At 35.2% G+C, this 27,502-nt stretch overlaps 1 protein-coding gene across 2 annotated transcripts in view; it reads right to left on the bottom strand.

Moving 5' to 3' along the window:
• The window catches only part of CPB2 (carboxypeptidase B2), a 61,884-nt gene extending 35,315 nt beyond the window's left edge, over nucleotides 1-26,569 (bottom strand). For both annotated transcript variants that reach the window (XM_074191681.1, XM_074191683.1), the window contains exons 1-5: nucleotides 26,433-26,569; nucleotides 16,327-16,402; nucleotides 12,788-12,912; nucleotides 10,613-10,751; nucleotides 2,789-2,890 (exon numbers count right to left, since the gene is read on the bottom strand). In XM_074191681.1, coding sequence (XP_074047782.1) covers nucleotides 2,789-2,890; nucleotides 10,613-10,751; nucleotides 12,788-12,912; nucleotides 16,327-16,402; nucleotides 26,433-26,503 — 513 coding nt within the window. In that variant the 5' untranslated portion in view covers nucleotides 26,504-26,569. The remainder of the gene's footprint in view (nucleotides 1-2,788; nucleotides 2,891-10,612; nucleotides 10,752-12,787; nucleotides 12,913-16,326; nucleotides 16,403-26,432) is intronic.
• Between the last annotated feature and the right edge of the window lie 933 nt (nucleotides 26,570-27,502).

The raw sequence follows: 27,502 nt of genomic DNA, 5'->3' as shown, positions 1-27,502 counted from the left end.
CATGGCGGTGATGATGAACCTTGATGGACTTGCTCATCTCTTCAGTGCAACAATCAGGGAGAATTTTGGGCCATCTGCAATGGAGAATACCATCTGTATCCAGAGAAAGAAGTATGGACTTTGAACAAAGAACAAAGACTATTACCATCAAATTAGAAAAAAAACCCATTATATTATTATGTAATTTTATTATCTCATACTTTATTTTTCTTCCTTAAGGATATGATTTCTCTGTCATCATATTCAACTGAGATCAATGCATAGCATGAAACCAATGTAAAGACTAACAGAATGCCTTCTGTGGGGGTGGGGGAGGGAAGTAAGAATGGGGAAAAATTGTAAAACTCAAATAAAATCTTTCTTAAAAAATTAATTGGAAACTAAATAATGTAATCCTAGAGAATGAATGGTCCACAGACAAATCATAGAAATAATAAGTAATATCATTAAATAGAATGATAACAATGAGACAACATAACAATATTTATACAGTGCAGCCAAAGCAACACCAAAAGGGGTAATTTATATCTCTATATGTGTACATCAATAAAAGAGAGAAAGAACATATCAGTAAATTGGCCATGCAACTAAAAAAACTAGAATAAGAATGAATTAAAAATCCTCAATTAAGCACTAAATTAAGAATCCTGAAAATCAGATAAAGATTAATAAAAATTGAAAGTAAAAAAACTATAGGAATTATTTCTATTGGGTATTTTGATTTAAAAAAAGAAAACCAAATTATATCAGTGAATTTATCACCAATGAAGATGAATTTAGAGCAATTATTAGGAGCTATTTTGCCCAATATAAATGAAATGGGTGAACATTTACAAAAATATAAATTGTCCAGATTAACAAAGGAGGAAATAGAATATTTAAATAACCCTATCTTAGAAAAAGAAATTGAATGAGCCTTCAATGAGTTCCCCTAAGGAAAAGCCCCTAACACCAGATGGATTCGCAAGTTAATTCTACTAGACATTTAAAAAACAATTAATTCCAATACTATATAAAATGTTTGGGCGGGGGAAGACAGAGGACTCCTACCAAATGCCTTTTATGGCACAAATATGTACTGATACCTAAATCTGAAAGAACAAAAGCAGAGAAATTTCCACAATGAATTTTGATGCAAAAATTTTTAATTAAAATACTAATGAGGAAATTTCAGTAATATAGTACAAAGATCACATACTATGAACAGGTGAAATTTATACCAGGCTGATTCAATATTATTTTAAAAATTAGCATAATTAACCATATCAACAACAAAACCAAGAGAAATCATAAGATTATCTCAATAAATGCAGGAAAAGCTTTTGAGAAAATATAACACTTATTCCTATTTTAAAAAACTAGAAAGCATTAGAATAGATGGAGCTTTCCTTAAAATGATAAGTAGTATCTATCTAAAACCATCAGCAAGCATCATCTGTAATGATGATAAGCTAAAAGTCATAAGATTGGGGTAAAGTAAGAATGACCATGACAACCACCATATTGTACTAGAAATACTAACTATAGCAATAAGAGAAGAAAAAGAAATTGAAGGGACTGCAATAGAGAAAAAGAAAACAAAATTATCACTTTTCAGGTGATAAGATGGCATACTTGAAAAATCCTGGAGAATCAACTAATTGAAATAATTAACAACTTCAGTAAACTTGCAGTTACAAAGAACTTATAATAAAAAACATGCTAGAAAACTGAAAAAACTTCAAAAGAAAAAACTAATGGAGTCTGAATGAATATCAAAGTATATTTTTTTTATTTTTCTTGTGGGCCTTTTTGCCTATTTTTCTTTCATAGCATCACTAATATGAAATGAATTGCACAAGAATAACCTATGTCATATTGCTTGCTTTCTCAATGAAAGTTGGAGTGTAGGGAGAAAATTTGGAACTCAAAAATTTTTTTAAATGAATTGATAAAAATCAGTTTTTATATGTAATTGAAAAAAATTTTAAATTAAATTTTTATATACATGTTATTCCCTACAATAAAATGTAAGAGCCTTAAAGTTACAGATTAGTCTATTGTTATCTTTATATACTAGTACCTAGGCTGGTGCATGGCTTATGGTCATTCATTCAATTCAATTCCTCTAATATCTTGATTTATATATAATTAATATGTTAATCATATATCAATATAATATAACATATATATTTAAAAATAAATTATCTTAAATCATTTAAATGTAAGTTTTAAAAGAACTGTTATTTTTATTATTTGAAATTATAAATTCATTAAACAAAAGACCATTTCTTCTTACTCTGAGTTTAGAAGCAATATCAAGGTATAAACCTTGAAGAAGTCTGAGATGTAAACTGAGATTGTGTAAATTGGTTCATAGACAGTTTGGGTAGAAGAAATCAAAGATTTCTAAGGAAAATTTTCATTGGAAAATAGCTTTAGGATTCTTGGACGTGACCTGGGCATACAAAGACATTGTAAACAGACTGTTGTCCTACAAAGTCTTAACTTGCTTCCTTCTCTTCCTTTGCAAAAGAAAACTCTATTCTAACATAATGGTAAGGGGATAACTCTAACTCTCTTCCATGATAGTTTTTGGGTAGGGCAGGGACTGTCCCTCTTTGTTCTTATATCCTCAATTTTTAGCACAATGCCTGGTTATAATAAACACTTAAATATTTGCTGTGGTTGGCTGTTTGATTGAAGGAAATGGATTTTTAAACTGAGAGCCATCTGTCGCTAAGAGCCATCACCTCCTTCCCTCCCCCCCCCCCAAAATGACGGAGCAATTACTTTTTCAAAATATTACCTTCAAGACATAAAGTGGTCTCTTCTCAAATGAGGATCCAATGTGTATCTTTTCAAGCATATCAGCATATGTCTCAGTTATAACATTTATCCAATAATAAATCTGTCAAAATAGAGATGAGCAATTAGCTAATAAAGTTTCAGATTGCAAAGGCAATAGACAATGCCATGTAATTTAGTGGACCACAATAAGAACATAGCTTCTTCAGCAGAAGTAGATGAATGTTCAAATCACTTGGCACAATGGGGAAGATATGGAAAGAGCCGGAATTTGGGGTTGTTTTTTTTTTCCAAAGGAAAATAAAAACAAAGCACTGAAAAAAGAATTGAACTATATGGAGATGATATCAGAAGCTAAGAAAGCCAAGATCATAGGATCCAAAATTGATAGTTGGAAATTATCTTAAATCCTTTCATTCTATAGATTAAAAAACTGAACTCCTAAATGGTGACATTAACTTGCTCAAAGTAACACAGCAACTAAATTTCAAAGGCAGAATTTAAACCCAGTTCTTCTGCCTCTAAATCCATTGACATACACACAAATACACAAATACATATAAACACAAATATATAGCTTATATTATATATTATATATCGAATTATGCACATATATCTATATAAATATATATACATATAGCTGATATATATCTATATATGCATATATGTATGTCTATTCACATACATACACATAAACATATAAGCTATATAACCACTATACAAACTTTAAAGATGAATTAATATTTATAAGTATTGTAGTTCCTGAAACTGGTTAACAGTTTATAAAATTTTTTTAAGAAAGAAAAGTTGTGAAAAATCTCTTCACAAAGAATCAATCCCTTTTTGTTAAAAATCCATCTCTACAATTCCTGTGTTCTTCCATATTTGGACTTTCAAGGAAAATGTCAATAGACTGCTGATTTATCTACCATGAATGAAGTGGTTATACTAAGTAATCTCTCCACCAAAAAGTCTATAAAGAATTGTCATGAAGACAAGCATTTGGGGGTGACTTAGGAAGGTGGGGGTGTTTAGTCTAAGAAATTACAATATGGCCTATGGAAAAACCCAATGCTCCAAGCAAAACAGTCTAAATACCATTTCCCCACTAGAGGGCCACTGGTACCAGATCAGTGGAATAACACAGGATCCTGTGAGTCCTCCAATAGCCTAGAGAAGAGTTATCAGTTCAATGAGCAACGATTGCATCTCTATTAGTGATGACCAAGCTCTAGTTGTACATTCCAAGACAGCTTCAGAGCTGGTATAAAGCAAAACCCTTAGCACTTGGGAATTGAAGTATCATTTGCCTTCCCATCCAGAACAAAGTAACTGTATAAGCTACATTATGTTATTTTTAAGTCTTCTAAAGTATTCTGTACCCATTGTATAGTATCCAGCACATAATAGATACTTAATAAATTTATTAAATTCAACCTCATTGAAAATATATATCCTCTCTACCAGGTGAAATATTGACTACAATACAAATATGAGAAATTTATTCCCTAGGGTTCTTCCTGTGATATTCTTCTGAATTGCCAGACATCCTGGCAGAAGCTAAGTTTAATCAATTTATAGTAAAGTATCAGTCATTTAGCTAGCAACTCACTAAGGTTCCTTCCAACTTTGATAAGTTGAGGGCTGCTTGAAAGCATTGGTCATCCAATTGTTTCTAGAAGGGTAAGAAATAGCCCATGAAGCACCTAAGACAAACTTTGCTTACTTCTTTCTGCTAAGGGATAGCATTGTCAGTAAGTAGATGGTAATCATCAGAACTCACCCAGCTTCCCTCAAAAAAATCATCAGACTCTTTAAGGAAGCAGCTCTCATTTCCACTTGTTCCAGGGCTTTGATAAGTATTTTAGGGACAAGCAAGTCTTCTGTTCTTCCAATTATGGAAGCTAGTTCCATTTTTCTTTTAGTCCAGGTCTAGAAAAGTCTTCCTGTCTGCTGGTTACTAGTACCATTTAGGTCAAAGTAGAGTTTATTGAGTAATGCCCAGTAGAAATAGTATGAAAGTGAGAAGATAGTGTCTGATGTGTTTTCCAAGATCCAATGGATATTCTTCTCTCTGTAAGACTCTTAGAAATGAGGGAGAATAATTCCTCTCCTTTTCATAGAGTCGATTTTAGTCCTTTCTTCTTCCTTTTCTTTCTACCCTTCCTCCTTGGGGTTAGGATAATATCATCTTTCATGAGATTTCATATCTGGGCAGCTATGTGGTGTGGTGAATAGAGCACCAGCCCTGGAGTCAGGAGAACCTGAGTTCAAATACAGCCTCAGACACTTGATACTGACAAGTTGTATCACCTTGGGCAAGTCACTTAACCCCACTACTTCAAAAGAAAACCCAAAAGACCAAAAAACAAAATAAACATTAAAAGATAAAATTATATATCTGGAGGAGGAGGAAGCATGTGAAGTAAACATTTATTCAATGTACCCCATCCCCACTTCAGCCTTCAATGGGGGTGGGGGGGTAAGCAAGCTTTACCCTAGATATGAACAGAATAGCTGGAAGTTCACAGCTTGAGAAGATAAAGACAACAGAGATAAAAATCTTCCTAGATCCCCCAAGACAGTCTGAGAATATTATATTCAAGCATATATCTTCCTCATTTGTCTTCATTACAACCTCCCTCCCAGTCCATACCTAGAGTAGGGTATATAATTGGGAGAATCAATGTAACCCATTTAGCACCTGAGTAGAGCTAGGTACCTGTATATAGGGGGAACAGAGTTTTGGGTGGCTTCCTTCCAAAATTGGACCCCATTTGTCGCATTACCTATGCTGGCTCTGATCTTCTGGATACCTTTTCTACCTCATTCTTCCAAGAAACATCAGGGTAGGTCAGAGGATAGAACCAACCATACCACTGCAGTGGCTGCTTAGCAGTTGAAGGTGGGAGGAGTTATCCTTGAAGATAGTCCCCATAAATTCCCACTCTGACCTGACTATGAAAAGTCAGTTTTTCCTTTCATGTCAGAGCAGGAGGAGACAGTTATTGATGTTTTACCTATAGGAAAGGGATGGTGGATGTGCCAGAGACAGTATAATCCATCCTGTCTTTCTTTCTCTTCCTCCTTTCTCCTTCTTCCCCTTCTCTCAATATGCATGGTGAGGGAAGATTACTCAAGCATAGGTCTTTTCACTCTAGGTCTGATAAGCAAGGAGTTCTTTTGCATTGCCTGCCTAAAACTAACTTCATCTACTATCAGCACATTCCCAGGATTGTATCTATTTGTAGAAAGGGATGGTTAGGATTAAGGTGACAGAGGAAAGGATCAAATGTAGGGAAAGGTGTTGGATCAACCTTATTCCTACACCCACCAACTTGGGACCTCTAAACTGACCAGGAATGACATAACAAACACCTTGTTAATGAAGTTAATTAAAATAAAAAGCAATCATCCTATATTTCTCTTCCCTTTCACTCTTAGGAAAAAACAGTCTAAAATCCTTGCCTTCATTTCTTCTAATGCTACTCATTTCTCAACCCCTACCAATCTAGCTTCTACTCTCAGCACTCAAATGAAACTGTTTTTGTAAGGTTATGATCTCTTAATTATCTCTCAATTGTTTTTGTTAAATCTAAAAGCATTAATAAAAATATTGAAAAGAAAAAACAATTTTGAAAGATTTAAGAACTCTAATCAATATAATAACAAACTATAATTTCAAAGGATTGTAAACATGATCATTCCCAAGGTGCAAAATGAGGCATACTTTTGCAAACATGGCTAATATAAGACTTTGTCTTGCTTAATTCTGTATATCTGATACAAGGGTTTTATTTTTCTATCTGTAAATCTGGTGGTAGCCATGTGGGGACAAGGAGTAGAAAGAAAATTTTTTTTAAAGTATGAAAATAAGGTCATGGGCTCATTTTTTAAAATGAATAAAAAACAGAACGAAAGTTACTAGGAAAAACAGACCTGCAGGACAGCTCTGAAAATAACATTTCACTAATACAGATTTTTTTTTAAAAAGTAGGCTAGCCATTGGAAACAAGTTCACAGCTCTGTGTAAGTCTCTTTTTCTGTTCTCCTTTGTATATGGAAACATTAATCTTATTTGCTTAAGTTCAGATTTTTTTTTAAATCAGATTCTGAAAATAGGATTTGAAAATTCAGCCCTTAAATAGTATTAGTGACCAGATGTTTGTGAGCTTAAGGCCAAAGTTGACTTTGTTCTCAGAGTATTAACTTTTTTTTTCATTTCATCTAATAAAAATCTAATTTCATTTAATCTAATAAAACATTTTCATCTAATCAAACAAAAATACAATATTCTTTTTTCTTTTTGTGAAAAATAAAGGGTGTTTTGCTTCCACAGAATATGAGAAAATTTTTAGTTTAAATATAGAGATAGAGATAGAAATACACACACATTACAAAGACTGGGATCTGTCTGTGGCTATTGGCGCCTATGTACAGCTATATGAGTGAAAGACAAAAGAATTGACCCCAACCTGATAAGACTTGAGATTAGATCAGACCTGATCCATCTGGTCCCAAGTTGACCTAGGGTCTCTGTCCTTTAAAAGTGACATACTACCATATACTCCCCTGTGCTCATTAGTATAATGACCAGGGCAGAGAAAACATTATTAGAGGGTAGTATAGGGATAAGTATATTGAATTGATTATAACCCTGATCAATGACTAGCACAAAGTGGAGGAACAAACCTTTCAAACTGCATTTAAGACTGGACATTGTCATAATTCGCTGCATTTTTCCGCTAGGGAAACTGGTCTACTTTAATCACTTTAGACTAGGTATTTATAATTATGAGCCATTTATAACACTTTATAAATTATTTTTAATCTCGGTCTTCTATCCTTTCCACTATGAAAATCTGATAGCCTCTTCTCAGTCTTTCTAGATCTTTCCTAGCTGTTGATACTGCTAATTCTCTACTCTTGAATACATATATGCTTGTCCTGGTTCTTCTAAGTGGCTGACCACTTCTTCTTATACTACTTTTTCCTCTTGCCCACAGTTCTATTGCTAGTGTCAGATATGGAATTCAAACTAGTTTTTCTGCCTCCAATTCTGTTGATTTACACTTTCCAATAGACTATACTGCCACTAAAAGGAATTCACATTTATATGATACTTATAACTCAATTCACAATTCACATTTATATGATACTTATAACTCAATTTCCTTATTGACAATCTAGTAAAATAGATTGCTCAGCTTTTTTGATCCTCTACTCACAATTGAGTAAACTGAGGCTTACTAAATCAATTTGACCCTACGAAAACTACAAATTCTGTTACATATAGGTAAGAGAATGGTATTGCATTATTTTAACTCAAATATAGCTCTTTTTTTGTAAATGCATAAAGGATGTTTTATTCTGATACTAATATAACCAAGATCTAATGAGCATCCCAACATCCTCTCAAGTTCATTTTCCCAGCACATATACTATACTTTAAAATATTTATTAGTATAAATTTTGGAAGCATAACAATTATCTTAAATTATACATTATATGTTTCTCTGTATATGTTTAATGTCATATTTATTCATATATTTTATTTTAAATCAAAAAAAATTTCAATTATACCTTGGAAAACAGATTCCTGTATTTCAGCATACATCTAAAATCCTGTAGCTTTCAAATAGAAACCTTTGGAAAAGTGTTTCACCTTGCAAAATTATAAATCAGGACATACCTTCAATTGGGGAATGGCTTAGCAAACTGTGGTATATGTATGTCATGGAACACTACTGTTCTATTAGAAACCAGGGAAGCCTGGAGGGATTTGCATGAACTGATGCTAAGTGAGATGAGCAGAACCTGAACAACACTGTACACCCTGACAGCAGCATGGGGGGGTGATGTTCAACCTTGAAGGACTCGCTCATTCCATCAGTGCAACAATAGGGAACAATTTTGGGCTGTCTGCAAAGGAGAGTGCCATCTGTATCCAGATAAGGAGCTGTGGAGTTTGAACAAAATTAAAGGACTATTCCCTTTAATTTAGGAAAAAACGGATATCTTATTGTCTGATCTTGTTACCTCTTAGACTTCTCTTCTCTTCTTTAAGGATATGATTTCTCTCTCATCACACCCAATTTGGATCAAGGTACAACATGAAAACAAAGTAAAGACTGACAGAGTGCTTTCCATGGGGGGTGGGGGGAGGGAAGCAAGATTGGGGGGAAATTGTAAAACTCAAATAATATCTTTAATAAAAATAAATTTAAAAAAAATTTAAAAAATAAATCCAAAGTACTATGGTGCTAAATTATTGCACAATCTTGTAACTCATCCAATAATACACATTCTAATATGGTGGTTCTTTATGAACTTCCTATACTTACCCTCTCTCACTTTGTTAGAAAAGTAATCCTCACTCACATTTCCCTCCTTACTATCAAGAAATATTTTTACATGCTTGACACCCTGGGATAATCCCCAATTACGTTTTCTGAAGTGGTAGAGCTCCCAGCTAATCATTCCTTATCCCTAGACTATCATTTCCATGTTTAGACATTTGTTCTCTTCCTTCTCTATTCCTTAGTTGCTAAAATTGGTTGTATTGAGTTGGGTGAGTGCTACTTATAATTTTTTCAGCTAAGAAATTGGTCTGCCTTGTTTTATCCCTGAACCTTAAAGTATCTGGAATTACCCTTCAGGAACACATCACCCTAAACTTCAAGGCATCATTTGAGAGACTAGGCCATATTACAGTTTATTGACTCTCATCTAGCTAAGTGAGCATCTAGGTGCTAGGTGCCTCTAACTGACATCTTCCACCCCAATCCCAGACATGTAAATTTGGTGTTCAGTAGTGTCCTTTCATGTAGGAGACTCCAAGACACATGTAGACATTTCCTTTTCCCCACCACCCTTCCTCTTCTATCCAATTTGGGCTAGCTCTTTTCCTTCTGTCACATAATAAACAATAGAAATAAATATAATTATCTAACTTGTTAGAACCTAAACGAAGCTTCTAAAATCTGCCATTAAAAAATATCACATGTGAACCTGCCCATTTTCTGATAAGAGGGTAAGTCAAATATAGCTCTTTTAAAGAAAATAAAATATATTAACAAATACAATGCAAAATACAAGATATCCTAGAACTCTCTTAAAGCTTAAAGTTACTAAAGCTTTAAACTGCAGTAAAAGTTTTGAAACATGATGTATAGGTGATTTAAGAATTAATGAAGGATGGGGCAGTTAGGTAGCACAGTAGTTACAGACTTACTTCTCATTTCAGGAGGACCGAAGTTCAAATTTGATCTCAGACATGTCACACTTCTTAGTTTTGTGTGACCCCTGGGCAACTCACTTAACTCTGCTTCACCCCTCCAAAAAAGAAGAATTAATGAAGGGTAACAATTTATTATTTCCTTAATCTGCTACATTTTAGCATGAAATGGGCATCAGTCTTTCAATAAAAATAAAAGCTCTGATTCCAGGGCACCTAACTCTAATTCAGTGTGAATACGTGATGGAATTCTTTGCAAATATTTTAACTGAAAAGGCCATGTTTTCTGTCAAGTCTCCCCTCTCCATGTAACCTTATCTCTAGAGGACTGCTATAAATAGGCCTATATCACTGCTGCTGCTGCTGCTGTTCTAGAGGCATCTAAATTTCAACAATGGAAGAAGATGCTCTGGCAAGAGTTTAAGTAATCATAGTCTTTTTTGGATGAAAGATACCAAAAATCTGAGGTGCTTCAATTTAATCACTAAGTAGGCATGATTTTTACAGTAGTTCTGTGATTATGATAAATTATACTTTTGGGGAAATTGCTTTACTTGATATGACCATAGGAAAAAAAATGGAACTTACTTCAGGTAGTGAGTGATATTGTTGGTAATATGATGAAGGGGCCCGGGGACTGAATGTGGCATTGTTGTCTTGCTTGGGGCCAGATGTGTCATTGATCGTTTGCTTTCTAATAATGTCTTCAACATCTTCTACCAATATCCTAGATTATAAAAAACAAATTATTAGTTGGTTTCCAAAGACAATTTATTGTGCTTAGGTGTGTTTTTCCCTAGAAAAGACCTCCATGACTAAGACTACTACTACCACCACCATTACCATGACCCTCCAACTACTACTGCCAGTAGTAGTTGGAGCCTGAGTTCAAAGGTAACCATAAATATTTCCTAGCTATGTGACGCTGGACAAATCACTTAACCTCCAACTGCCTCAGTTTCCTTATCTGTAAAATTGGAGTTGATGATAGCCCCTCCCTTCCAGAGTTGTCATGAAAATCAAATGAGACAATATTTATGAAGCGCTATGCAAATCTTAAAGTTTAATGTTAGCTATTACTATTTTATGACTGTGGCTACTCCCACCACCACTAAAATGGCCCAATAGTAATAGAAAGTTTCTCCGAATAAAGTTAACAAGAAGAGGAAATTAAGTTGCATTTGAGGCAGGAACTTTTTTTTTTTAGGTTTTTGCAAGGCAATGCGGTTAAGTGGCTTGCCCAAGGCCACACAGCTAGGTAATTATTAAGTGTCTGAGGTCAAATTTGAACTCAGGTACTCCTGACTCCAGGGCCTGTGCTCTATCCACTGAACCACCTAGCTGCCTGAGGCAGGAACTGCAGGAACTTTTATATTTCCACTTCATCACCTTAGCATAGTGCTTTGTACAGAGTCAGCAACTAATATATTTATTAAATGAATATCATTGCAAGCAGGAATTCACATAGCCTTTTAGCCATTCACATAGGCATAAATAGAAAGCATTCCCTTATATCAAGGTTTCTTAACCTGAGTCCACAAACTTGGTTGTTGTTTTTATTATTTTGTTGCCAATATTTCAATATAGTTTCCTTGGTAATCCTATATATTTTATGCATTTAAAAATATCATTCTAAAAAAGGAATCCATAGGTTTCATCAGGCTGCCAAAGGGACCCATTACATACAGAAAAAAAAATTTTAATCCCTCTCCTCTGTGGTGGGATTTGAAAGTAATTTAAAATCTGACTCTCCTATCAAAATTACTCCTTCCTGTAAAGGCACTTTATAAAATAAGGTACTTTCTTTTATGAAGCATACATTGTAACTGGTTTAACACAGTAAGCCATTACCACCATTTTCAATGGCACAGAACAGAATGCCAAGAAAATCAATCATGATTAGGTGAGGTTTGATGGGGGAGAGGAGGCTCCTGATGGAATGTTGTTTGGAGCACTGGATTGACCAGTCTGGGAACAGGATGAGGACATTGGGTATCTGAGACAAAGGTTGGAGGAGAGGAAAAAGTGATGTGAAATGGGGTTAAAAAAACACAAAGAAAGGCTTGAAAAGTCTATGTGACAAACTTCATCCATCAACCACATGATTATGTCTAGGGCAGTACTTTCATGAGAATTGGTTGATAAGGTTCAGTGACAGAATAAAAAACAAATCCCTTCAGTCCATGATTCCTTTTTGGAAAGTGCTTGCAGAGGTGGGGGAAAAATTCTGTCTCCTCAATTTGAACTTAGAATCTTAAAATGTCTAACCAGGAGAGGCTTTAGTGATCAATTGATTTGAATGTCCTTTTTCAGATGAAGCTCTGAGGTCTAGAAAAGCTAAGCAACTTTCCCACCTAACATTTCACAGTAGATTAAGTGAGTATAGCAGGAATTTGGTAAGGTGCTTCTGTTTATTTCAAAAAGCAATGGTGAGGGGTGGCTAGGTGGCTTAGTGGATAGAGCACCGGCCCTGGAGTCAGGAGTATCTGAGTTCAAATCTGGCCTCAGACACTTAATAATTACCTAGCTGTGTGGCCTTGGGCAAGCCACTTAACCCCATTTGCCTTGCAAAAACCTAAAAAAAAAAAAAGCAGTGGTGAGGGGCAGCTAGGTGGTGCAGTGGATAAAGCACTGGCCCTGGAGTCAGGAGAACCTAAGTTCAAATCTGATCTCAGACACATAATAATTACCTAGCTGTGTGACCTTGGGCAAGTCACTTAACCCCACTGCCTTGCAAAAAAAAAAAAGCAATGGTGATCCTACCTGAATGGGATTTTGTTCTGGTCTAAAAAGGTTTTCACTATGTCCACATAAGAATCATTGACATAGAAATGAACTTCTTCTGATTTTTTAAAGAACTCCACATCTTCTGGCTTCCAGAGAACAACCTGCCATTTTCAATAACAAAAGACAGACACATACTTTGTCACCCTTCAATAGATAGAAACACAAGAGTAAGTGGACAAGAATCTCAAGATACTAAAACTGTAACTATCAATTTTTGCACTCAGGGCAAGTAATACAAATCAAATCTAGAGCCAGGAGCATGAGGAAACCTCAGGAAATGAGAGTACGTGGTAGAGATGGGAAGCAAAGCAGTCATAGTGGGAAAAACTAAAATGGCAGGGAAAGAAGAGAAAGCAAATTTGTACTTTACCATATTAACTAATTATAAGTTGTTAAAAAAAATTGAAGTGTCATCATTGCTCTTGTCAGGACCCCCACACTAAGACCACTCCTCTCTTTTCTCATTAATAGAAGACACCATGTTTTCCAGAGGTAAGACCCAGCAAGTAAGGTGTGCTCTGAGCTTGGCAGAACAACAGTCCTTCACACTCACTCCCTGGATGAACTCTGTTCCAGCTAAATCACAGGACTGTCCTGAACAGTCTCAGGTGGCCCTTGATCTTGGACAAGCACCTGCAGGAACCTCATTCAGGTCATGAAGTCCAGCTCTGAAAAGAATTTAGTCACCACAAGCAAAACTTGCTACATTGTTGCCATTATACCTCACTGATTGATGCAACTTCAATATTTATCAAGTCTTAGCCTTGCTGCCTTGGGTCTTCTCAGACCTAGAATAGGACCCCCGGCACAGAAGTCTAGTTTTTCTCCTCCAACAGAAGACTTTTTGTCTATAACCTCCATGAACTCTGATATTTCATTTTATTTTCAGAATTGACAGTTGGCATAAAGTTTTTTTTATATAAGCTCTGAGGTCATTGATAATTTATTTTTCAGAGTTGATACCCTTTAAATTTAATGTCTTAGGACAAATTCCTGATCTTCTTACACTAGTTTTGACTCCATGTGATACCCTCTGGTCAGCATCCAAATATATTCTCTTGTTGTAATGACAAAGAAAAGGATGTCAAATGAAGAAGGTAAAATTTTAATGAAGAAAGAGTTCATCTAACTAGGGTGGTATGGAGGTGTTTCTTCCTAATCATTTTGATGAGTTTTCCAGGAGGTGAGACTTTTTTTTTAGAATGTCTGGTTGTCCATACACCTCTCCCTTTAGGACAGGGGTAGGGAACCTTATTTTTGCCAAGGGCCATTTGGATATTTATAACATCATTAGACTACTATATTTGGTCAAACATAATTCATTCCTAAAAAGCTCTGAGATTTAATAAATTTCAACCTTGCCTGAGGTTGCCATGGAAGCACAAGATGGTGGGCCTTATAGGGCCTATGGGTGGGATGTTACTTGTTCTTGCTTTAGAGAGAGATGTGTGCATTGGCAACATGTAAGGAGATCAAAAACAATTTTTGATTAAGTCTCAGAGCTGGGCCTGCTCTCAAGATCAAGGATTCTTTGATTTAAAAATAGAAGGGACTTCAGTCTCCTCCTCTGTTCTAATCCCCTTATTGTATTCATGAGGAAACTGGGGACCATAGAGAATAAGTGATTGTCCAAGATCACACAGATAATATGAGAGAGAGAGGCAGGACTTAGTCTACTGTTCTCTGACTCCAAACTCAGCTGTCTTTCCACCAGATCACACTGCTTGTTATTTTGGAATGATAAATTTTTTTCTGAAGAACCACCCTTCTGTGTTGGCATATAAAATAGTAGACAAACTGCTCTTTGTTCCTTTTTAATTTTTCTTTAGTTTTTAATTTATCTTAGTTTTATATTGCCTATCTTTCCCAGTATATTCTTCTCTTTCCCTTTCCAGGAAGCAATTCTTTATTATACATAATAAAACAAAAAGAAAAGAAAACCAGTACATAAAGACTGACCACCACATTGATCAAATCCAATATCATATGCATTGCTTTGATCCACAATGTCTCCATCCCCACCCCTCTGCAAAGAAGGAAGGGAAGTTCATTCTCATATCCCCTCTGAGCATTCTAGTTTGGTCATTATAATTTCCCAGGATTTAGCTCCATTTGATTTATTGTTCTTTTCATTAATGTAGTTGGATCATTGTATACATCATTTTCTTGGTTCTACTTAATTCACTTTGCAACAGTTCATATAAATCTTCTCATGCATTCTATCACTTAAAGCCATACACCTATGTGCCACGATTTTTTTCAGTCATTCCCAGGTCACTGAACATTTACTTTGTTACTAGTTTTTTTGCTGCTATAAGAAGCAGTCTGGGTGGAGAGAGAGCTGATCTTGGAACCAGAAAGACTTGGGTTCCAAATTCTGACTCTGATATATATACTGCCTGTATGACCTTGGGCAAGTCATTCAACTTTACAGTGCTTTAGATAGCTCTCTAAGCGAGTTTTCTTAGAGGAGTTACTAACCTGAATTAGTAAAGGGAGTTTCCTTACAAATGAGTTCCTAAGGCAGAGAAAACAAGATTCAATCCCTTCTCTACATTTACTACAACAATAAAAAAAAATGATTCTACAGTTTGATGTATATGGGAGATTTCTTTCCATCATTGACCTATATGTAGTATCTTTTCTTTTTAACCATTTCACTTTTTGAAAGACAAACCAGGATTTAGCTTCTGAAATGGGATACTAATCTACACATGGGCACAATTTTGCCCATATATTGTTATTAAAGAATGATTTGGGGCAGAAACATGGGAACTTCCAGTTCTCACTTACCTGAGAGAAGTCTTGGAGTATATATATATATATATATATATATATATATATATATATATATATATATACACACACACACACACCCTACTTTCCCACATCCCAACTTCTTGTTAAAGGAAAAAGGAAATTTTCTATTAGGCAGCATGATCCTGGAATCAAAGCCTTTTCAAGGTAGAGAGGTTGCTGCTGAGCAGTGTCTCTTGCAAAAAGAAATGATTCACTCACCAACCCCTTGCAGCAAAAAAGAACTAAAACCACAACATGGGTCATCTCCATTATGCTTCCTGGGACTAATGTGAGTGATTTGGACAAGGGAGGGTCAGTTGCAGCTCTCTGAAGGCCTGAATTCTAACTCAGTTCAAAATAGTGAAACTGATATAAGTATGATGTTTGCCAATGTACAATAAAATTTTCTGAGCAAACAAAGGAAGGAGAAATGGAAAGGGGGATAGGAACTGGACCTATGGTTTAATGACAAACACAATATCCCAGAGAAGACTTATAAATGCCTATTGGCACTTTCTTTGCAACTTACAGCCTTGAAGAATTTCCTAGAGTACTAAGAGGTTCATTGACTTACCCAGGGTTACACAGACAGTAACTGTCTTAGGCAGAGTTACGGAAAGCTAAGTATAAATACACCAGATATTATATAAGGAAGAAAACTAAACATGAAGCTTGTCAAAGTCAATTGATGAAATGATAATTGTGAGTAAAGTTACCTCAAATGTCATTGTCATGTTCTGGAGAGTTCTGACTTGTCTGCTTGTTCGAGGGAGAGCAGCTAAAACCTGGCCACTGGAAAGAAATAACAGGATCAAGAACAAACATTAAAAGAGACTTTCATTGTTACAGTCCATCCAAACCCAACCCATCCAAAGTTTAACTCATTATCCTTCCTAAGATAACCACTTTCTTCCATTCTCCTTCAGGTCTCCCAGCTATGTAGACTCAAAATGTTTGCTATCTTTGATTTCTTCTTCTCTTTCCTCCCTCAAACTCAAACAATAATTTCTCTTTCGTCAGTACTCTCTGTGTGCCTCTGTGTGCCTTCTAATCAGGATTGTTTAGGGTTCTCCAAACATATTCCTTGATTTTTCCCCTTTGTTAGAGTTATTACAGACACCTAGAATATCCTTCCTTCTATACTTTAACATCCTGCCTTTTTTTAATTGAAATTTTATTTTATTTTTCCAATTATATACTATAATGGTTTTCCAATATTCATCCATTTGAAAATTTATCAGTTAAATATTTTTCTACCACACTCCATTCTCTCCTTCCTCCCCACAGTAGCAAGCAGTCTGGTAAAAGTTGTTCATGTATATTTGTGTTAAACAGATAGGAAGGAAAAACATAAGTGAACATAGTGTACATTCAGATTCTGTGGTGTGTGTGGCATTGTCCATAGCACTTCTCTCAGAGTGGTCCTTGATCTTTGCACTGCTGAGAGGAGCTGCATCAATCATATTTGATCATCTCACAATGTTGTTGTTACTGTATACAATGTTCTCTTGGTTCTGCTCCCTTCATTCAGCATTAGTTCATGTAATTCTTTCCATGCTTCTCTAAAGTCTGACCAGGCATGATTTCTTATAGAACAATAGTGTTCCATAATATTCATATACCATAAGTTGTTCAACCATTCCCCAATTGATAGACAACACCTCAATTTCCAATTCTTTCCTGCCTTTTCTTTAAAGTTTTCCACAATCTAGGGGCGGCTAGGTGGCGTAGTGGATAGAGCACCGGCCCTGGAGTCAGGAGTACCTGAGTTCAAATCTGCCCTCAGACACTTAATAACTACCTGGCTGTGTGGCCTTGGGCAAGCCACTTAACCCCATTGCCTTGCAAAAAACCAAAAAACCAAAAAAAAAACCCTAAAAAAAAAAGTTTTCCACAATCTGGCATCTAGCTACCCACCTACCTACCTTTGCATCTTTCTAAGCACTTAACAGGCTGCTGAGTGGTTGAGAGGATAGAGTGCTGGGCCTGGAGTTAGAAAGACCTAACCCCTAATTCTGTCTCAAACACTTACTATGTATGTGATCTCCGGCAAGTCATTTAACCTCTTTTTGCCTTATCCTACTGGATAAGAAAATAGCAAATTACTCCAGTATCTTTGCCAAAAAAACTCCATGGACAGGATGGTCCACAGGGATATAATGAGTTGGACATGACTAAACAACAACAACAAACACTTGACACAGTGTTATGTACAAAGACATTTATGAATGGTTCATTAATGACAGAGGGAAAAGAGGATAAGGGGTAAAAAGGGACAGATGAGAAAAAGAATCTATGCAAACAAATAGCTCTCTACTTAACATGGCACATACTAGGTACTTCATAAATGTTTATTGACTGACCAGCAAGACAGAAAAGAAAACATTATACTCTTCTTTCTTTCTGGTCTTTTATGCAGAAATAATCAAAAGGGCTTCCTTAATGTTTTCATTGTAAAAATCAAGAGATTTCCAATGGAGAGGGACCCTCTGAGTCCCTCTGAATAATGACTTTAGGAGTCAGAACTGAAAGGAATAATTAGAGTTAATTTAGTCCAATTGTGTTGTTTTACAAATTGGGAAATTGATATTCATAGAAGTAATATGATCTGGCAGTTTTGATAATATTTATGCTTATGCTCTTCGGAAAGCACAGACAGGACTAAAGTAAAACAAGGCCAGACTGAGTCTGTCCTCAAAATGGAGGCCCTATCACAAGATAAGAAGATTCCCAAGACCTGAGGGAAGTTCCAGAGTGAGAGGGTAGTTCCATCATGATGCCAAAGTCCTTAGAGTAAGAAGCATAATGTAGAAAGAAATAGAAAATGACCTGTCTGGGACCACCTTGAAAATGGAGGTTTGGAGAGGACCACATAAATGAGAGAAGGGGGCTAGCATGGTATAGGGATATTATAAGTGTTCAAAGGGTATTGAGAGAATTCAATTAAAAAAAAAAAGAAAAGAACAGAACAAGTAGTCCTAGAGTGTATTTGTTCTGGAATGAGGGTTTTTAAGGAGGGTAAAAGGAATACACTATTGTGAAAGAGGAAGAAGAGTGGAGTCAGATTTCCCATTTCTCAAAATTAGAGTACATTACAAAAGAATATACAAACATAAAGGAAGAATGAGAAGAGTTGACGCAGATGAACCTCACTATTATCTGAAATGAACAGAGAGTTGAAAACACATATGTAAATATGGTTTATTGATAAATCAGTCTATAGGCTATAGGTTGAATGTTAAGAGGAAGTGTAATACTGAGGAGTGATTGGATGTAAACAAATTTCCTGATCATAAGAGGGAAATTAAAAGAAGAGAGAGAAGAAACTAATTAGAATCTGAAAGAATGCCTTAAATTTCCTCTTAGATAATAGGAAAATTGTTATACAAATTGTGGTATATAAATATAATGGAATATTTTGTTCTATAATAAGTGAATAGATGATTTCAAAGAATCCTGGATAGAATGAACTGACAGAGAGAAGTAAGTACAATTGGTGAACAATTGATATAAGGAGAGTGACATAAAGAAAAACAACTTTGAAAGAACTAAGAACTCTGACGGATTCAATAACCAGTCAGACCTCCAGAGCATCTATAATAAAGTAAATTACCCACCCCTTGACAGAAAGAGGTGATGGACACAACATGAAGAAAGAGATACATACACCTAAACATGACCACTGTGTGAATTTGTTTTGCTTGACTATGCTTATTTATGACAAGATTTTGTTGATTTTCTTTCTCTTGGTTTTAAACTGGGATGGGAAATGGGAGAGAGGAAAGTTAAGAAGAGTGATGCAAAAAAAATGACTAATGTAACATTTTTTAAAATGCACAGAACAGAAGAGAAAAAAGTTAAGAAGGTTAAGAAGGAAACAAAGACAAACAAGACAGTTTTGAAAGTAATGTTTAGAATTTTATAATATGCACTTAAAAATAAGTGATATAAGGGGGCGGCTAGGTGGTGCAGTGGATAAAGCACCGGCCCTGGAGTCAGGAGTATCTGGGTTCAAATCGGGTCTCAATCGGGTCTCAGACACTTAATAATTACCTAGCTGTGTGGCCTTGGGCAAGCCACTTAACCCCATTTGCCTTGCAAAAACTTAAAAAAAAGTGACATAAAATAAATATTTCTGGGTTAAAAAAGAATTTTCTTATATTCTACTGGGCATATAGAAATGTTATTTAAATTCAGAATTTAAAAATAAATTTTTGAAAAGAAGAACTTAGTACTGTAGGAACTAAGTGAAGAGAATAAGCTGGTCTTTATATGGTCTCATTTTCAGTGGTGAAATAAAAATTTAGCATGTCCAGAATTTGTTCTGCCAAAAAAGACAATATGATCTGGTCTAGGGGACTTTATTTCCAAATTTTCATCTTACGCTGTGTGACCTTGGATAAGACATTTAACCTTTCTGGGTCTCAATTTCCTCATCTATAAAGTAGAAAGATTATCTCTAAGATCCTTTCCAGCTCTGACTCTTATGAACATTACACATTTCTTCTCTCTTTCCTTTTATTTTTCTCTCCATCCCTTTCTCTACTTCCCTCTCCCACTGTCTCCCTCTCAGTACCCCCTGCTTCTTTCTTTTCCTCCCCTTGTCTCCCTCACAGGCTCTCCTCCCCTCCCCCACCTTTCTCCTTTCTGTTTAACATTATGAGCGGCCTCTGCTGCCAGCCAGCACTTGGGCAACCATTTCCCAGCACAATTAATGACTTTGTTTACAAGGTTCTCATTAGCATTTTATCTCTACTCATTGCAGCATTTGGAGTTTTAAAAGCAAATGACTATTTGAACATATGAGTTCTTTGGCTGAATTCTTCTTGGCATATGGTATAGAAGTCTTTAAAACTTTTTTTCTGTTCTTGTTCCAGGGCATCTCACTGAAAGGTTTATCAAAATGCAACAACAAATCAGCCACTAAGAGACTACATCAGCCCCTAAAAGTTATTAGGAAAATGATCACAGCAGGAGAGACCAAAAAAATTTTTAAAAAATACTTTAGGAAGAAGCCAGGCTATTAGCCCTTTCCAGTAGGTTTTATAGTCTTACCCTTCAAAGTAACTCATTGAATCCTGTTGTTCTTAATGAAATAAGAGTTGTTAGAATTTCTTTGTTTATTTTTTCTCTTTATTCAGTATTGTACCATTTCAGTAAAAGATGAATTCACAAGAATTCAGTAGAGAGTTGATTTTCACTTTAAGGAAGAAGAGTTGGTAATCTTATTTACAGGCAGGGTTTCCTCTTGGAAGAAAGGTAACAGAATCAGCAGGGCAATGCAATGCAACAATTCATCAAAGTTCATTGCCAAAGACAGGATATCTTTATATATTTTGATAAAACATATTCCTTTTGGCCCTGAAATAATGGCCCTGTCATAAGTGGACACTTGTTAGTTTAAATAGCAGCAAAAAGACATTTTATATGAAACATAGAGAAAAGCAACTTAAGGAGAAAAATAGTTCTGAGGATCCAAGAGAGAAAAGAGCCTCTCATATAAAAGTACTGAGAGAACCTGAGTGCAGGCGGTAGAGAAGCAAAAACTGACTGATCATAGAGATGGTAGTACATTGTTTTCCAATAGCTAATTTTAATATGATTGTTTTCAGAACTTTAAAGTTTATTGTTGGGAAACTTTGAATCAAAAGATTGAAACTATGGTATTATAGTATATGGATTATGTTTCCCAAATGACAGACATATGAATTTGGAATTTCTCAACCTTCATATATAAATTACTGTATATATGAAGAATCCCTGATTTGAGACATTAGGGGACAGAATGAGAAAGGAAATCTTAGGAGACTTTTTTGAAATGCATTTGTTCATGTAAGTCTTTTCATGCTTATTTGTATTCATTGTGTGAAGTAAAAAGAGTCAGGAATGCAGTATCCATAATGACGACAAGTTAAATGAAAAGAATAACAACCACAAAATAATAAAACATAAATACTGAAGAATTGTACAGACCAAACTTGGCCTGAAAGAGAAAGATAAAAGAAGAAATCCAACTGCTTCTTTGTATATTCATTGGTTTGGCTTAGTTTTTTTTTCTTTCTCTTTTTTTTCCTGGAAGGGGGAACTAGAAGGGAAAATGTAGTTGATAACTAAAAACAAAACAAAAAAGCAAGCAAAATCCAAAAACTTTGTTTCTTAAAAAAAATTTAAAAATAAACAGAAAGATCAGAAACTGTGTTGAGAAGATACAGAAAAGCAGATGAAAAAGTTCCTTAGAGAAGTTTCTAGAAAACTGGTAGAAACTAACTAGAAACTCTATTGCTGGGGGCGGCTAGGTGGTGCAGTGGATAAAGCACAGGCCCAGGAGTCAGGAGTACCTGGGTTCAAATCCATCATCAGACACTTAATAATTACCTAAAAAAACAAAAAAAAAAAAAAAAGAAACTATTGCTGATTCAGGGAGCTTATCTGATTGGAGAAAAGTTCCATGGTACATGAAAGTTGACTGGAAAAAAAGACTGTCTTTCTCAGAGCTGTGAAACTCATGACCTGCTACCTATAAGAGGTTAAGTGAGGAGGTAATCAGATTAAAATGTAATTGTGAAATGTTTAGCAAAATAAATAAAAATATAATGCCACATAGATCAGATTAATTTGTGGTTTTCTAAATCAATATATAGCCTAATCTATTTCTATTTGAATTCCATATTATAGCTTGAGATGGAAGAAGGCCCTTAAAGTCTTCCCTGTGTTGTTCTTTATCATCTTCTATGAATGGGGATGGGGGTAGGGGACTTCTCAATGTCTATGGAGAGCAAGACCAGAATAGCTTTGAATATATCAGGATTAAAAGAGACTACTTTTTACTGAAAGTGTTATGTTGCCTCAGTTCCTTGTCAAAAGATGTGAGAAGTTCTGCAAACCTTCGGTTTAGGACTATTAGCTAAAAGAGCTAATCCTACTTCAGTGATCCAAACATAGTAGAGAAGCTGCTTCATCCATCAGGAGGTTCAGAAAAGGAGCTCTGACCCCAAAGGATCAGAGATTCAGGTCAATTAACCAAGGCAAAGGTTGCAGAAAGAAACATGGGGGTACAACTTTGCTTCTTGGAAGTTGCAGAGCCTTCTGGCTAGCCAGCATCTAGTTGTGGCCATCAACTGATTCTCCACCTGGGTACATTCCTGTAGCTGGCTTGCACAGACCCAAAGCAAAATCAAGACTTTCAAGGCTCAGACTAGGTGGGCAACATTCAGAACATGTCCTAAATCAGACTATATAGGGTCAACTGAAAATTTCTAGCTCACTAACTCAACTGTGGAAATGAGGGAACCACACTGTATCTTGTGACTCAGTTTTGGATCTAGCACTGTTTCTTTTCTATTCCATTATAGATCTAGTCCAATTTCTATGTTGTGAGACAATTTTATTCAACTATGGGAATTGTGAGAAAAGTTTATTGCATTGTTTGAACCTTGATTGACTGAGAAACTGGACCACTTCTACCTGTTGCTTAGAGATACCTACATAGAAACATAGTTCATGCTGACCAGAAGCCCAGTCAGATCTGAAGATCGATACAATTATACAACTCAAGCAACCCCTATGTCTTATCTGAAAACTGACCCCCTACAGGACGATCTGTTATTATTTCCATGTTCCTTTAATTGAATACAGGCATGATGGGGAAGGGAATGGAGCACTTCTTTTTCTGAAATCAGAGACTTGTACCTGTTTGCTCTCACCTCCTAACTTGGAAAGCCCCTATTCTCTTTCTCCAATTAGAAAATAGATTAGCTAATCTTGTATTCTAGTTTATATCCTGTTAATTGTTTTCTTTTCATGCATAAAGAAAAAATCTGTCTCCCCTGTAATCAGGGTCCAGTGCCACACTGAGGAGACCTGCTCCTGATTTTTTATGCAAATGGAATGTATTGCTTAATAAATGAATGTGCTCAGAAGTTCCAACCTTTGTTTCCTCAATTATTTAAATCAGATTTCATCCATCACAGGACACAGTACTCAAAAGCCAGAAAATACAGTGACATCATGCTAGCTATATAGACCAGGACCATTCAAGGCTCTAATTTTCCCTCTAGAAATGTACAGAATTTGATTTAAATCAAAATCCTTATTTGGAATTAAGACTGGGAAAATGAGAAAAAATGCTAACTATATAATGAATTATTGTGAAGACACACTCAGGATCTATTTGAATACATATACCAAACATTCCTTATGGAAATAAAAATAAAAATAAATTATAGAAATATTCATTGTTAATTGGTGGATTGTGTGAATATAACAAAAGTGACAATACTACAATTTATTCAGTGCTATCCCAATCAAACTATAATAAGGATTACTTTATAGAACTAGAAAAAATAATGAAATTTATTTGGAGAACAAAGGTTAAGAATCTCAGGGAAATAAATAATGGAAGGAAAACAGAAAGGAAGTCTATCAATATAGATATGAAATTATAAAAAATGGTAATATCAAAATTATTTAATATTAATAAAGAAATAGAGAGATTAATCAATGGAATAGATTAGGTATACAACATGAAGTTGCAAATAAACACTTGATAGTGTGTCCAATTAAGCCAAAGACTCAACAAAACTGGGGTGGGAACTTACCATTACTAGCACTACTAATGCTAGGAATGAAATTTCAAATGAAAAATATTTTGAAAATGTGGCTTATTTGTGCTGTTAGTTGATACAGTGGATGGAGCACTGATCCTGGAGTCAGGAGGACCTGAATTTAAGTTCAGTCTCAGACACTTGACACTAGCAAGTGACCCTGGGCAAGTCATTTAATCCTGATTGCCTTACCAAAAAAAAAAAAGGTAAAGAAAAGAAAATGTGGTACATTTTAAGTCTTTTTTTTTATATTTCTAGTTTAGAAAATTGGTTTCTCAGTCTCCAATTAAGAATTTTAGGTCTGAATGTTGTATCAGTGTATAAAAATGTCAATTTGCTATGTCAAGGCCTGTCTCCTTCATCTGAACATTGACTTGGTCAATGTCAATACTACCTAATCAGCTTTATAATAATACCAATAAATTCCTTTACCTGGGTCAACAAATCCCAAGATAAGAGACATCTTGGATGAGGAAAGAAAATCCTTTACTTGTTTATAAGCATTTCCTCAACAAAGTAAAGACTAACAGACTGCCTTCTGTGGGGGGTGGGGAGAGGGAATCCAGATTAGGGGAAAATTATAAAATTCAAAATAAATAATTTTTTAAAAACTAAAGTATAAATATTTCTTCTCTCCAACCTAAGTGGAATTCTCATCGATAGAAATTTGGAGCAAATATTATAACTTAAGAGAGGATCACAATGTAGAACTATGTCATCTCTATGAAATCTCATTGGTTGCCTAACTCAGTTTTATGACTCTTTGTCTTTTCTGCATAAAATATTCCCAAAATTTTGTATCATGGTTGGTATCTTTAATGATACCATCCACCTATAGGCTTCATCAGATCCTAGAGAATAAAACTTCATGAATAAAACTAACTTTTTATTATTTTATTTTTAACCTAGGAAAATTATGGTCAACAGTTCTTATACATAAAAATGAATGTACCAATGCCACAAATAATTAAAAGAGGTAAAAATACAACTCTCAGAATTGTCTATACATCTCATCATAGCACTTGTGAAAACCTTAAAATGGCTCTCCATCTCATAAAGCAGCAGTTAATTAGATGTATATAAATACCTGTTCTAAATGTTACAAATCATAGACTTTTAGGACTAGGAAAGAACATTGGAAATAATCTAAGGGAAAACTCATTTAACAGATAAATTCTCTCATTTACATTTTACAAAAACAAGTTAAGTGATTTGCCTGGAATTAACTGCTAACTACTAGGTAGCAGAGCCAAGACTGGAACTTTTGTCTCCTATGTCCCAATACAATGCTTTTCCCATTACACAATACAAATCTATATTACAAAGAGGGAGAAACACAGGACTTCTAATCCGAAGACTAAGGTTCAAATCTTTGCTCTGACATTTTCTTGCTGTGTGAATCTAAGAAAATCACAAACTCTTAGAGGCTATTTCTTGAGCTATAAAAAGAATTAATAAAATGTGTAAGCCCCCCTTCACAATGCAGTAGTAAAGAAAGTACTTTAGAAACTAGAAAGGATTATGCAAATGAGAACTATTATTATAATTACCCACTTTCTCTTTTCCCCCTATCAGCACTTTACCATCCCATTTTCAAACTATCTCCATAAATGTGATAGAAGGTAACATTCATGTCAGCATAAGTTTGGAGGCTTCAATTTTTTTCTTTATATACTATATCTTTTTAATCTCCACATTTTCATAGGGTCTTTCTCTCTTCTCTCCTAATTTGGAACTAAAAACCAAATGATGACACTGAAACTAAGGGCACCAAATTAGATTAAATCCTACTACTTCATCCATTGTAATCAGAGTCATAAGTAAGGTAGGTGATTGGGGTTTTGCTCCAAGGAGCTAAATTTAAATTTGTAACTTTTATGCATCATGAAAACAGTAAAATTTAGCTCTTAATTAGCAAGAAAAATAAGTTAAAATATGAAGTAACTAATTAGCCATTCCTGGCCTGTTGCCCCAACCCCCTCAGTGGCCTCCTGAATATTAGCAGCTTTGTATTTCATCCCAGATTTTGGTCCTCCTAAATCAAGGTCAGTTTGCTTGGTATTTATCCTAGGATTAAAATTTCCTTCTTACAGCTCTGGGTTCAATTAATATGCATAGTTAGACACCTGGCTAGGCTTTTAGCATCAAATTCCTTAGTTCTATATAGGGCAAACTGGAAAGACAAAGGGAAACTTCTCATCATAAATCTATTCAGTTACCTCTGAAATGCGATGACATGCTGCTCCTGCCAGACAATAGCTAAAAGGAATCCCAGGATATAAAACTTCATCTCAACAGGAATTTGAACTAAGTCAAAACAACTTGAGCAAAGATGAGGGTCCAGTGTCCTGATCAGTGATTATGAAAGAGCCTTCTTTACATAGTGGTTAAAATGTAATGTCACTTGTGATTTCACAGTAGTGACTCAATCAATCAACACAAACTTCTTTAAAGAGAGAACAAGGACAGTATACATTCTATTGGTCTCATCTCAATAGTTCCATTTTCTCATAGGTAAGTCAATATTCTGGTTGTGAAACTCAAAGCAATTGAATGACAATTCTTTTCTTTACCCATAGAATTTAGAGAAAGAAAGGGCCTTAGTAATTTTTTACTGCAAACTTCCTTCTTTGCAAATGGGGAAACTTCAAATCAACTGACAGAGATCTGATTTTAACTTCAGTGCTTTGACTCTAAGTCCACTGCTCTCTCTTTTGCTTTGAAGTGTTTGGATCTCAAAGGAGAAAGATGATAGAGAAATGGGTTAATAGTGCCGTCAGTAAAATACCAGCAGAACAATTGTACCCAAACAATGTTGAACAATCATTCTCTATCGAACAAAAGAGATCTTCCTAGGTGTAAAGATTAGAAGTATCTCTATACCAGGTTGCATTTATCAGTGACTTAGATATAAATAGTGTGCATTCTTATCAGTTCCATAAATAACCAGAAGTTATTAGGGAGAACCAATTTGTTGAGTCATAGAACTCAGATTCAAAAAGTATTGACATGGTACAGAGAATGAAGCCAAGAGAGGCAATCTGGTGAAGGGAAAGGATCACTAGACTTAAAGTGAAGTCTTCATTTAAGTACTAACTCAACTAGAAGTGAATAGAATGGTCAGTGAACTTTAGCCCCTTTGGTCTGAGGGCTTACTGAGCACTTTTCAGGACTGTTCATGTTTCTTTAGTGCCCACTGGCCACTCAATTCTCACCTGAGGTTCTAAGGAGCTGTAGTATGTGCAGAAGTCACATCCCAATAAAACTATTTTGATTAGAAGATAGACCT

Source organism: Macrotis lagotis, chromosome 6, assembly GCF_037893015.1.
Source record: "Macrotis lagotis isolate mMagLag1 chromosome 6, bilby.v1.9.chrom.fasta, whole genome shotgun sequence".
Lineage (NCBI taxonomy): Eukaryota > Metazoa > Chordata > Mammalia > Peramelemorphia > Peramelidae > Macrotis > Macrotis lagotis.
The sequence above is the reverse complement of the archived record's forward strand: the minus strand, read 5'-3'. Positions and strand labels throughout refer to the sequence as shown.